The sequence below is a fragment of the Buceros rhinoceros genome, unplaced genomic scaffold (genome assembly GCF_000710305.1).
Source record: "Buceros rhinoceros silvestris isolate BGI_N320 unplaced genomic scaffold, ASM71030v1 scaffold628, whole genome shotgun sequence".
NCBI lineage: Eukaryota > Metazoa > Chordata > Aves > Bucerotiformes > Bucerotidae > Buceros > Buceros rhinoceros.
Genome location: NW_010424843.1, coordinates 18,128 through 30,998, shown reverse-complemented (window position 1 = coordinate 30,998; position 12,871 = coordinate 18,128). Strand labels below are relative to the sequence as shown.

The window sequence follows — 12,871 nt, the reverse complement described above, 5'->3', positions numbered from 1 at the left end:
ATAAAAAATCATTTGAATTCAATTCCATGAGAAATCTTTACATCTTAGTAATCAATGTCATGGATAAAGAAAATCTCCAATGATGAGTGCCATATTTTATCCTGAGACTGAACTCGTCATGCTTTATAGCCTGAACCAACCACTAATTGTTAAGCTTCAGAAAGGAACTTCCCTTTTAGAAAGATTTCTTCTACCTATCACTGAAATGTTTATTGCAGACCACTGTTGGAAGAAAGATACTCGATGTAATGGACTACTGAGATGATATCAGATGTTAATCTGCATATGATGAGAAAATCGTATTAAATTCTTCAAACTTAATTTAAGCTGCAGATTCTGGTTTCAGTCACAGTCCAGCATATTTCCTGCTCAGGAACAGATCTCCCATTAGCGTCAAAGACAGGCTCAACCTATGAAATTCATCCTGCAGCCCAGTCTTTCTTGCAATTGAGGACATTTACATCTGAGGCATGATCTCCCATAATGAAGGAATTTGTGCAGAAGGGCAGCTGAACTGGATCTCAGGCATGCTTTGGCCCTTTTTTGTGATAGGGCAAGTTAACTACCCATTTCTGGCGCAAGTGTAGCACATAGCTACCTAGCTACATAGCTCGTCATGAAACACACCTGAAGTGAAACATTTGGATTTAAAATTATCTACTTTATTAGTGCTATTGACATGTGTTTTCTTAGGTTTACAATCTTTAAAGGAAAGGGTTTAGCAGGGCTGGATGGAGCAGAGTAACTCATTCAACGCCATCAAAACACATTTGAAGACTGACTGCAGGAAGAGCTGTTTAGGAAAATGTGTCAAGGTAGTAGTTCTCCCATTTCTTCACTCTCTTAATCACTGCCTTCCATTTGCTTGGGGTCATCTTCTCTATTGCTTTAACAATCAAGTCATTGAAGAGGATACACCTATAAGAATGGGTCCTCTCAACAGACCTCAGGGCAAAGTCCTTCCTGTTGTTTATAACAAACCATTTCAAAGAGGACCAGGCGACGTCCATAGGATGGAGATAGTTGTAAGACGAAGGCACAACAAGAAGCTCATGGCCATTTGCTCTAGCAACTTCAAGGTGGCACTCAGTGCTGGTCATGTGGATCACCGGTGGGACTGGTGGAGGAGTTCTTGTGTCTTGCTCCTTGCTGTCTTTTGCCCCGACATTCATCAGCTGCATTTTATCCCTCGTCACAATTACGCACTTCCCATAGGACGTGGTCAGAGATTCACACAACTCCTGAAAGATACCACTCTGCTGAGGGATGGGCAGATCAGCTCTTAATAGGAGTTTGTACCTCCAGGGCACCCACCCTTGGTGGCTGCCAGCATGAACAAGTGTCCATACTGGCCAGCGCAGGCTGGCCTCTTCAGATGTTTTTTGTCCTGTTATGAGGCTTTCTGGAATATCTGTTTCCCCTAAAAACACGGTGTTGAATCCATTAAGCTGCAGTGTCCTCAGAGCTCTTAAATACTGCAGGCACTGCCTCTTTGAAGCTGCATCACAGCAGCCCCTGCAAATTACATGCCTGAGGAGCGGATTTGCGAAACGCTGCATGTTGGTGTCTCATGCTCAATGCTTGCAAAGCTCACAATGCGCTTGTTGCCCTGGTGTTGCCCCATGATGTCACACCCAACCATCAGCAGCAACATCAGCAAGGGTTTCCAGGTAGCTCTTTGAAAGGCATCTTGGAAAACAATCATCCCATAGGCTGGCTAGGCTGCAACTGTGCAACTAGCAGCTTCTGTCATCAGGTTGCTGCTCATCTTAAACATCATGGTTCCTCCTCTCACAGCACTGGGTGGGTACTTGGGCCTTGTGTATGTGTGTGGGCCAGTCAGGAAATGCCAAAAGCGGTCCAGAGGAATGGGAATATGGAGGAAGGAGCTGGCCAGAAGTCACCGTGGAGACTAAGCCAATGCCTGAGCTTTGAGACCAGCGGTAGAAGCCATTCCCTCCCTCCTTGTCAAGCATATGTCCTTGTGGAAGATGTGGCCTTGAAATCCCTCTGGGTGGAGGAGGGGACTGAGCTATGGATGTCTTGTTATGGAAGAAGGGAGGTCCTCTGGACACCCACACAAGTCTCTCTGATGGACAGGCTCAATCCTGGCAGCATTGTGAGGTGCTGCCTGATGCCCAGCACCCAACAGCACAGCAGCCTGTGTGCAGTCCGCCATGCTCAGCTTGCCCAGCTCCAGGCTGTAGAGAAGGAAGAAGTAAGTGATGCCTCAGACATCACTTCAGGATGAGGTATTTTTAGGAGTAATTTGGTTTCTAGAGTCCTCTTAGGTTCCTAGTTTGTTCATCTATTTCTCCACTTTATGCTGGTCCTACCAATGAACACCTGAGGGACATGCGTTGAGCCCAACACCATCACCCGCGGGTAAGCAACACTTCAGAGAAATGGAAGGGATTACGGGAGAAAGAAAATTGCTCGTGTGGTATTAGGTGAACACACAGGCTGAAGTGAAGGTCAGAGAAGAAGTCTGGACAGGCACCACCCTGATGCCATGGCAAGTCAAATGGTCACAGGAGCATGTCGCAAAGTGAGGGCTGCAGCTGGCCTGGGGAGGTGGGAACACTCAGGGGAAGATGTGCGTGCAAGTGTGCGTGCGTGTGTGCAAGTGTGCTTGTGTGTGCACGCACACGGAGGGCAGCAGTTGTTTGGCTGGGCAAGGTTGTGAAGCAGCAGAAAGTGAAGACTGTTTTGACCCATCAGGTTTCTTACTTGTCCTTCCTCCTCCCTGCAGAGGCATACGCAGAATTTAACAGTAGGAACAAGCTTGTCAGTACAAGACTTAAATTGCTCACACTTTACTGTACCTGCAAGGCTGGGAGTGAATGCTGGCAGTATCATCAGCCTGCCAGATGGGGCTGAGCAGCACAAACGTGTCAGTCTCTGATGATGGTACACATTTCCCTGCCCACCTCTGAAACTGAGATACCCCACAGTCTGTGTCATCCCTTCTGGAACAGTTTTCTTTTTCTCTAATGCAGTGGGAAACTGTGAAGTCAAAAAATGCTTGAAGATGAACAAGGCCAGTGGGGTCTTACTCAGCTGCATGGATGCTCTCCTTGCTGAGGCGGATGAGTGATGGGGCACATTAATGTTAGCAGCATCATATAGGGAGCAGATGTCTGAAAATTTGATATAAGAAGAAGGGTGTATCCCCAGAAAAAAAGCCCATATGTTTTGTTAGTCAGCTGCAAAATGATGGCAGATTTAGACTGTACACATATGAAGAAAAATCCTGAATACGCCATACATATTCATATGAGAGTGCAACATAAACCAATATTGACTCACCTCTGTTAGCATTTCACACTGCAGTATACCTTTCTCTTTTAGTGTTAGCTTTTGTCCTCAATAAATGCATACCAGGAGCATAACATGACATGAGCAGTCCTACTGGAGCTATTGGGTGCTTATTAGTTCTGAGGAGTGCATGTTTAGTGCATGATTAGGGCCTGAGGTCCCCCAGAATGCTGATTTAGGGATCTCACTGTTCAAGAACTGGATTTACAGTGTCAGAAGAACTACCTGTAAAGAAATCTTATTCCGTAATTCTTCTTGGTGCCTGTGACAAATGTCCCGCCAGAACACTAGAACCACAAATCACATTCCCTGTAACCTAAATGGAAGGTGGTGTTTCCTTGTCTCCTCTCCAGACGGGGTTTAGTTAATTGTGCGTGAGTTGGAGCATGCCCGCTAAAAGGGCATGTTGCTTTTGTTGCTCTAGCTTTCTAGCTACCTTCTGACTCTGATTGGACACCAGTAGGAAACAAATCAAGGGAACAACTGTGGTAGCATCCAGGCTGTGTCCCCAAGTACAAAAGTGAGGTAGGGTTCCCCTTTCCTTCCCCTTCCTCCCTCTCTGGCTTGTCCCTGAAGATGGCTCTAACACTGCCCACCTCGTCCCTCTCAGACCTGCCTGTGCCACCAGTGACAAGCAGCAGCTCTGTGCTGCTGTCCTACAGGCTAAAAGCCATGGTGCCCACCCCATTTGCGTGCTATGAGACTGCTCCTTGAGGCAACCCAAAGCCTAGCAGCAGTGGTCAGGAGACAAAGCACGGTCCTCTTCTGAACTGGACCATGCACTGGGGCTGCCCAGGAAAATTAGGCTAGAGGTTCCTCAGTTTGACCCCCTATAGCTAACAGTCCTGAAACCATTGCTTTGTCACTCCAGGCTTTTGTGGTTTTGCAGCATCAAGGCAAATGCTGAGTGACAAAGGCAGCCTGCTGCTGTCAGCTGGGCATTTGTCAGTGCTTTCATGTGCCAATGAAGGGACCAAGCAAGGTGGGTGAAAGAGGTGCAAACCAGCCTTTCTGCTTTTGAGGCCTTAGGCACGGATGAGGTCTGTGCCACTGTATTATGGTGCTGTCCCAGAAGGACGTGGTGATGCTCATATGCTGTCAAGTGGCATCACCGTGCCTGTGTCTCTGGCTGGCCATGGCTCCTTCAGCCCCCACGAACCAGTCTGAGCCGAACCAGTCTGAGCCTAACCAGTTACGCAAATACCAGTGATAATGCAGCTGTTTTGTAGTGAGATGGGAAGGATGGACTGCTTTCATATTCTTTTAAGAGTAACTATTTCAGAAGTGGATTCATATATATATATATGATATAAAGCTACCTGTTAACCTGGTTTAAAAACAAGTATTAATTGTCCCAGAATCTCAATATAATTTTAAAAACTTGGGCAATAGACATAAGGCTCTGAGCTGAGACAGAAAAATATGTATTTTATTTCCCATGCTACCTTTAGTCTGCTGTGTTACTTTTTGCCTCTTTTCCTTCCCACCCTACGTCTACATAGCCAGTGAGCACTACAGGACAGGGACCTTTTGTCCTCTTGTAATTTTAGACTTCTGACATTCCCTAGCAAGGTCACACAGTGCAAAATCTCTGGCCATAGCCCCTGCCTTGTGATGAGGGATGTGGGAAAAGGGGTGCTTCCGATGCCTCTTGTCACCCTTCAGCCATTGCACTGGAGTCTCCTGCTCTCACCTTGCTGCCCTACCATCAAGGCCAGCCTCTGGCGGTAAGGCAGTGTCCCGAAGGATAGGGTTTGGGCATCAGCGCTGGGACTGCCCGTCTTCTTCCACTGCCCCCCAGCGCATGCAGCCGTTGCACCCAGCACCCCATGCACAGGGCACTGACCACGGGTGGCACCTGCCCCCCAGGTGTCTGCAGGTGTGGAATGGTGGGCTGAGTAGGACATGGGACATTTCACAGGGATGCTCAGGTTTAGCAGCCTCTTCCTCCCCCTGGGAAGGAGGTGGGAGGTGTGACCACTGTCTGCTGCCAGTTCCTTCACCACTGCCTGGGTACACAAGCGGGGGCTGAGGGGTGGCACCTCGCACCACCAGTGCTCTTTCTTGGTGCTTCACCAAACTCCATTGTACCGCTTATTTAAATAACAAATTTGCCAATTAACCATGAACAAATTCCCTACTAATAAAGCAATTAGGATACCAATTATCAGTTACATACCAATTACTCATTTCTGTAGTAATTATGTTATTAGGTTACCAGTCACCACATTCTATACGAAAGCTAAAAATCATCACAAACCCTTTATTTTAAAGTGCCGAAGACAAGCATAATGAAATACAGAACATAATGAAATACACGTGAACAGTAGGCAAGATGTTAGGCAAATAGTGGATGTTTTAACTGATGCATTATATTACATGTAGCAGCTGAAATTAAGTTGCTAATGTTGAAATTTAACATCTTATTTTTATCTAAATAAAATGTTTTGTAAGTTTGAATTTTTTTTTTTCTTGAGAACATTATTCTGCAGGGAATTCGGTTCTCTTCCAGTCTTAGATAGAGTGAGAAAAATTAGGGTTCTTTATCTAACAAATACCATACCCAATTTAAATAATCTATTTTCCCTCCTAGCTGTCTGGTGAAGTCCTGAATACTAGCCAAAGTCCCATGGCAAAATAGTATTCCTGGTGTCAAATGAGACTTTCCAAAAGCACGTAATTTTAGCTCTTTATCCGTGACAGAACCAATAAGAGAAGCACTTGCCAAAATCAAAGACAGCCTCAGGGTGGTAAAAGGTGGAAACTTCAGAAAATAAATTAAGCCGATACCTAAAGTAAGAGTCTTAAACTTCTCAGAACAGAGCTGGTGCAACTGCTGGCAGTTTCCCACAAAGGCCGTTGATACATCTTGTGAAAACTGATGAAATTTGGATTCCAACATAGGGACTTTCTGCCAAGGTTGAGCTTATCATCCTGCCCCTTGCTGGCATCACAGTCACGGCTTCTGCCTAAGCATGGTCACTATTTCAGGTAGAAATACAGGCCTTCTGTTGCCTAGACTCTGTAGGAATGGATTGTCTTTAGGAGTTGAAGCTTTTTATCAGATGTGGTTGAAACACACATATGCGTCTCTCGGAGGTGGGGAAATAAAAACAGAAGGGAAAGCTTCAAGGCCAAGGAGTTGGCATAGAGCTGATGGGTATGCCTGGGTCTGGGAAGGGGAGAGCCGTTAGGTCTGTTACCTGAGTGATTGAGCTCTGGTTTTAGCTCTCAGTACAGGATGTAGAGCCCCTGCTACACAGTGAGCACAGGGAGAGGAAGGTCTCACCTTAACCCCCACCGCAGACTGCCCACAAGAGCTGATTACCTGTGAGGGTGTGAGCGGGAATGGACTCGAATCCAAGAGGACTCTTCCAAGAGGAAGATGTCAGTAGACTTTTGTCACACATCAGCAGTGAAATAGTTTTCAGAAGCAATTCCAGCAGCTGTGGGGTTCACCCTCCAGCCTGGTGCTTCCCTTGCATCAGCCCATCAGGAAAAGCCGCAGCCACTGCTGCAGGAGGCGAAATCTCACTGCACAGAACACAGTGGGCGTCATGGGGATGTCTGAAACCTGTATCTAACACTTGCGATGGAAAGAGAGATTTGACTCTGCTCCCTGACACTGTTGCATGACTGGAAAAATTGGTAAACTGGGTCTGTACAGCAGGAGGAATTGTCACTACTGCTAAAAGTCAGGCTGAAGTCTCTTCTCAATACTGGCACTGGGCAGAAATTGAACCTTCTCCAAAACGGATGGTGATACTCATCTCCTTCTGGAAAACAGTCACACTGGGTAGAAAGAACAAGCCTGGACCTTTAAATGTTTTTTTTTACCTTCCAAACACCTCTCATTTTTCAGATCTGAATAGCTAAGCTGCAGCAGTAGGAGCCCAGCTACTGAGTGCAGTCAGGAGCAGTGAGCATAAACAGTGGATCCTGGCTCAAACTGAGCAGTTGTTAAACCAGACGCAGTAATGAAGCCAAAGGCAAGAAGATCCAAAACTAACTCAACTGCCTAACTGGCCTGTGCTGGAGCCAGTGTCTGGGGAATATACACCTGTCCAAAAAAGGAGATGTCTGTGTTGGAAAGCTGAATCTCTGGAATTCAAAGAAGAAGTGTGGAAAGCCAGGAGAGCGGTGTGGATTTCATCTTGGCTATCAGCTGGAAGTATCAGCCTTGGGACATGCCTTACGAGAGCAGACTCTGGAAACTCCCTTTAAGGATATGGCCTATGTGAAGTAAACCATTTCCAGGCAGTTGGCTTGGACCAAATACTGGCAAAACTCCGTAATAGTAACACTGTATCATGGCATGGCAGAAAAGAATGCGTTAGAAAAAAAAAAAAAAAAAAAAAAAAAAAAAAAAAAAAAAAGATATTGCACTAGCAAAACATGAAGCCACAGATAGAGTATAAACGTGTCTAATGAAAGTTAGGGAATAATGTTTCCTAGGATACATAATTGTTGAGAATTTTTTTCCTATCGGTAACAAAAAGCAAACATACAAAGCACATAAAGGAGGCTGAGTGAAACCAGCAATACCCACCCCACAGGCATATGATTTTGTAGGATTTCTTAGGATTTTTGCTTCTATAACAAAATGCCTTAAAGTTCTTGGAGTCATCTGCACCACCAGTTTCCAGTCATACTGATTTGCAGACTCTAGAGCTTTTTCCAGTGAATGCATGAACCAAGTACAGCAAGCTGAAGCCCGCTGCCAATGTCTGCCTGTCTACAGCTGCCTGACCTGGGCCTCTGTATGCCAGGGCTCTACAGGATGTGTATTGAACAGCCCAAAGATGTGTGGTGAGCAAACCCCTCCTTCTTGTGTCTGCTGAGACTTGGTGTCCTGCAGAAGACACCCTAAACCTACCATGGCACCCCTCTGCTTATTGTCTACCACCCAATAAAGCAGTAGGGGCTGAGGGCTTGGTGGGATTTCACGATGAAGTGATTAGCACTGCTGCTGAGGGAATTTGTCAGGGGTTATTGACACAATGGTGGCACAATCCTGAGGGCTACAGCAGTGGCTTTTCCACAGCCCCAATGCTGTCCATGCGGGCTCTGAGAGGAACCCTGGAGAAAAGTCGGGATGTCTTGGACCTCCTCATTGTCCTGGCTTTGGTAAAGGGCTGACATGCAGGAATAGAGCTGCTGAGAAATGCACAACCACTGTCAAAAACCCATTGCAGACCAAGCTTGTCAAGTGAGCAAACGAGCTCAAGTCTGACACATGCCTCCAGACCCTTGAAATAGCCTTCCTTCCAGAAGGGCTGTACATTGGTCATCTGTCCTTCACCTCTGGGTACCTGGCACGGTGGTGAGGGTGGGGACAGAGGCTGAAGTGGCTGTTTCCACTTGCAGAGTGTGCACCCAATGGGCTCAGTGGCAGCTCCAACCCCCCCAATAAACAGATGAATAAATATCAACAACAAACAGACACTCCAACAGTGCCCTAGCTGGAAATGTACTGGCCCTGCTGGAAGCAACAGTACGCAAAGGAAGGCCTTCCATTCACCAGAGAGGCGAGCCGCAAAAACACTGATAGAATCAGACATGAAAGAGCTTGATCAGTAATGACTTGAATTCCAGCCAATGGCTTAGAGTAGAAATCACACAGGTTGCACTCCGGTGCCTTCACAGCTGCACACAAGAGGCTTCCACAAGACAGCCTGCATCTGTTCTGGCACAACTCCTCATTTCTTGTTTTCATGAATGAAAATTGTCCCTGTTTAGGCTCTGTCTGCACAACAGAATGACAATAAGAAGAAACTATTTTCATACACTCCTCAGGACTGCGTCCATGTTCAGCGCCTCAGACCCAGGGTTGGTTTTGCTGTCCTGCCTTTGCAGCCCCAGTAAGGCAGTGCTGTTGAAAATAATGAAAGTGTCTTTGTGCTCCTTTCCTGGAAGCTCCACCTTGCTTCTCTGAGGGTTAAGCTTCCCAGAATAGAGATAGTCAATGTAGTTTTCAGGCTTGCTGGAAACAATATTGCTGAGCATCATGACAAAGAGAAGAAAGCCAAAAAACCCAACAATGATGAGGATATAAAATGAGGCCATTATCTCCTCTTGTATCTCCAAGGCTGGGTTGCTGAAATTACGGAACCGAAGGGCCTTCTTTTGTTCCACAAACATGTGGAGTGTATTCGGCATGACCAAACTGCTGTTTGTGTGGTTGCTGAAAGCCATCCTACGCTTCCACGCGGTCTGCAAAAGCTAAGCAAAACAAAGCAAAAGAAAAGGACCGACTTAGCTGGTTAATGCACACCTGTCCTTTCATATGTTGTAGCTCAGGTCCTTCACACTTGCTCTGCTGTGTTACTGACTGCACTCAGCTATTCTCTATCTGCACATCTTGCATGCACTGCGAGTGAGCCATAGTAAGAGACAGCTGCAAGTTCACACAAGAATTCAGAGAATCAAAAGCTATTGCTCTCTGCATGAAAGACGTGTGTGCGTGTGCACAGGCACATACTACTTCCTAAATCTGACTTTGTTTTGCTGGTGACATAGCGTTGAAATCAGGACACGGGAATAAAATGCCAGTTCCAGCAAGTATCTTGATGGAAACAGATTGACTTGTTCTTAGGAACCAATATAATTCAAACAATTACACTGCTAAGGAGAGGGGAGAACAGTACTGGTACTGTAGCCCCGGCTCCTGAGTGGAAGGGCCGTTCTCACAAAATTATCTCCAGTAAAACCTGCTGAATTGAAAAAGAGTTGTGGGAAAGAACTAAATTAGTCCAAACTGATGTTAACTTTGTTGTCTTGCTAAGAAGGAAACTTGAGAGAGAAATTAGTTTCTGCCAAATTATTTTTCTTGAGGTTGTCTTCTGTTTCTTTATAAGCTTTTTTTCAAAGTCATTTTTAGCACAAGAGAAACTTAAATCGTTGCCTCTAAGCAAACTATGAAATCCTTCCATTCTGAAAAATCTCAAGATAAAAAGTTTTGCCCAATCCCACATCTGAAAATTCAGCTTGCTTCTGAAGCAACAATTTTCCAATTTTGATACAATCTATGTGCAATTTTTGCTTCTCTGAGATCCCCTTCTTTGGGAAGTATGTGATAATCTTAGAAAAGCTTTGTGCGAATCTGCCCATGAGGTCTCGCTGAGCTGTAAATAGAAGCTGAGAGTTTTACCCCAAACGTGCAAGTTTTGCTAGTTTAAAGTAATTTGCTTTTCCTGCTGCAGTTTTCCTTGCTTTTCAGCCAGCACTGGTTAATTTGCATATCCCTCCTGCTGCAAAGGGTCTGTGCAAACTGAGGCTGCAACCCAGGGTATTGCTAAAGGAGCTCGGGTGATTTACAACACCTGAGGATTTGACTGCTCCCTTCAATGTCGTGCAAGAACCCATTTGAAGAGCTAGATATGAATAACAATAAAAAGCCCCCAAAAGCTTTGGATGGAGACTAGAGAAAGCCCCCTCAGAGCAGCTCTGCCTGCCAGTCACCTCAGAGGCACTTGGCAATATTAAAAGGAGAGTCACCCATGGAAAACATGGTGACCTGAACCGCAGGTCACAGCAGCTCTCATCCCCAGCTGGTAGCCTCCTTCCCTTTCTCACTCTGCTTGCAGGCACTGGTGACAGGAGATGTTTTATCTTTCTGCCTCATGCCTCACACTGGGATGTTCACTGCTCCTGACTCAGGGAAGTCAAGCATTTCCTCTCTGGTCCAGCTAGGATAAGCCCATCACAGGACCACTGAAGTGCTGACTGAGTGTCTGAAATTGCCAGAACATCCTGGATGATGAAGATTAGCTATTCTTGGCTAGGTTTCCTCCTTCTTGCAGCTATTAGCTCTTAATGAATGTGTTTACCCTGCTGGCTGGTGTGTGACTGGTCTGCCTGGAATCTATTAATAGCCAAATAACCACAACGGGTGGCTGCGTGAGTCAAGTGCCAAGCTTACGTGAGGCCCATTCGCAGAGGCGTGCAGAGATTTGCAATCACACCATGGGAGATGGAGAGGTTCTGGGGGAATACAATGAACTGCAGCCACACTGGGTGTGTGGGACCACACGGTTGAGGTAGAATATAGCTTTTAGCTAACCAAGATTTTTTGGTCTATACAAAAAATAGAAAAGCAAAATTCCTTCCAGATCCCAAGCCAGATACTCCAAGTACACTTGGAGTAGATTACAAAACTCATCTTCTCTCCGCCTCAGTCCAATCTGGCTACATCTATTTGGCTGCAGTAGAAATCAGTGATCACAGTACTCTGCAGAAGTGAAGTCTATCTTAGTGTTCCCCTTTCAGAGAGCCCAGTGTGAGAAAAGTGATCTATACCTTAGCTGAACACTAGGTGAAAATTTTATTCTGAAAAAGATTTACTGAAAGTAAATTGACTTTCTGATAAGGTTTTCTCTCTTGCTCCCCAAACCCACATTTCCCTTCTCTGTCTCTCCAGCCTGTTCTGCTGTACTGACTGCTCTGGGGTTTGTGGCTAATGACATGATGAGCTACAACACATTGCAGAATGCAAAGACATACCAGTGGCCCTTACTTTTCATGATAGACGAACTCCCTAACTTTCAGCAGTCCTGCTGCAAAGAAACCCAAACAACCCACCCTCTGTCCACCCCTGGACTATCCTGTACCCCGCTACCACAACTACTCGCTGTCCTGTAAAAGTGAGACTAAGCTTTGAACACTCTTGTCCATGCTTATTACTTCCAGTCCCTCCTGCTGCCTGCATTTTGTTAACAGATTTCTTCTGCGCTCGTTGTATTGCTTTATGGGTCACCTCCAGACCCACAGAGATGGGACAGTGGCTAGACGGAGCATCCCTCTCAAGTTCGTAAAGATGACCTCTGACCACAGCTCCACATGGCCCTTTGGAGTCTCTTGGCATGGGCATGGGCTCCCTGACTCCTGCCACCACTGGAGTGGGGCTGGTCCTTTAGTGATGTGTACAGATTGCTGGGTTTTTAAAACGGAATGCAAAGGCACAGTGCTTTGACTCACAGTTCCTCAGACACCGTTTTCTAATGAATATGGTATTTTCTGCTCTAGAACAGTGACACTAGTTAAACGTTGGACTGGCTCTTAAAATATCTGTAAGTGTGGATATGGCTGAGCCATGTGCCACTTCACTACATTAACATCCTGTCTGTACAGAAAATATTGGGGGGGGGGGGGGGGGGGGGGGGGGGGAGGTGTTAATTCACCAACATTAAACCTAAACTGTAAAGACAAAGTTTCATTTGAAATTGTGCTAGTGACTAAGTATAGTTACAGTGCTGGAAATGAGTGTCTTTATTCTGAGTGCTCCTCCCACCTCACTGAACACAGTTAAAAGCTTGCTGTACACAAAAAAAAGAAGTCTAACATCTTTCTTTTGGGGGGCAGGGATGTGGGGGTGGGCAATGAATATGGATTTCTAACAGTTTTCCCTCCCATACAAAATACAACAGAAAAACAACACGACAGGTACCAGTCCCCGGAAAACAATAATGAGAGGTTTAAGGCAAATGACATAACAAGCTGAAAGGGCAGAGTATCGCCCGTTAACTTTTAGCGGCTGGCCACATTTCCCTTCGTC

At 45.9% G+C, this 12,871-nt stretch overlaps 1 protein-coding gene across 1 annotated transcript; it reads right to left on the bottom strand.

Annotated features, from left to right (window-relative positions):
- Positions 1-797: 797 nt before the first annotated feature.
- On the bottom strand, positions 798-1,559 carry LOC104497633 (uncharacterized protein C21orf140 homolog). The gene has a single exon (XM_010140907.1). The coding sequence runs from the start codon at positions 1,557-1,559 to the stop codon at positions 798-800; it is 762 nt and encodes a 253-aa protein (XP_010139209.1).
- Positions 1,560-12,871: the final 11,312 nt, after the last annotated feature.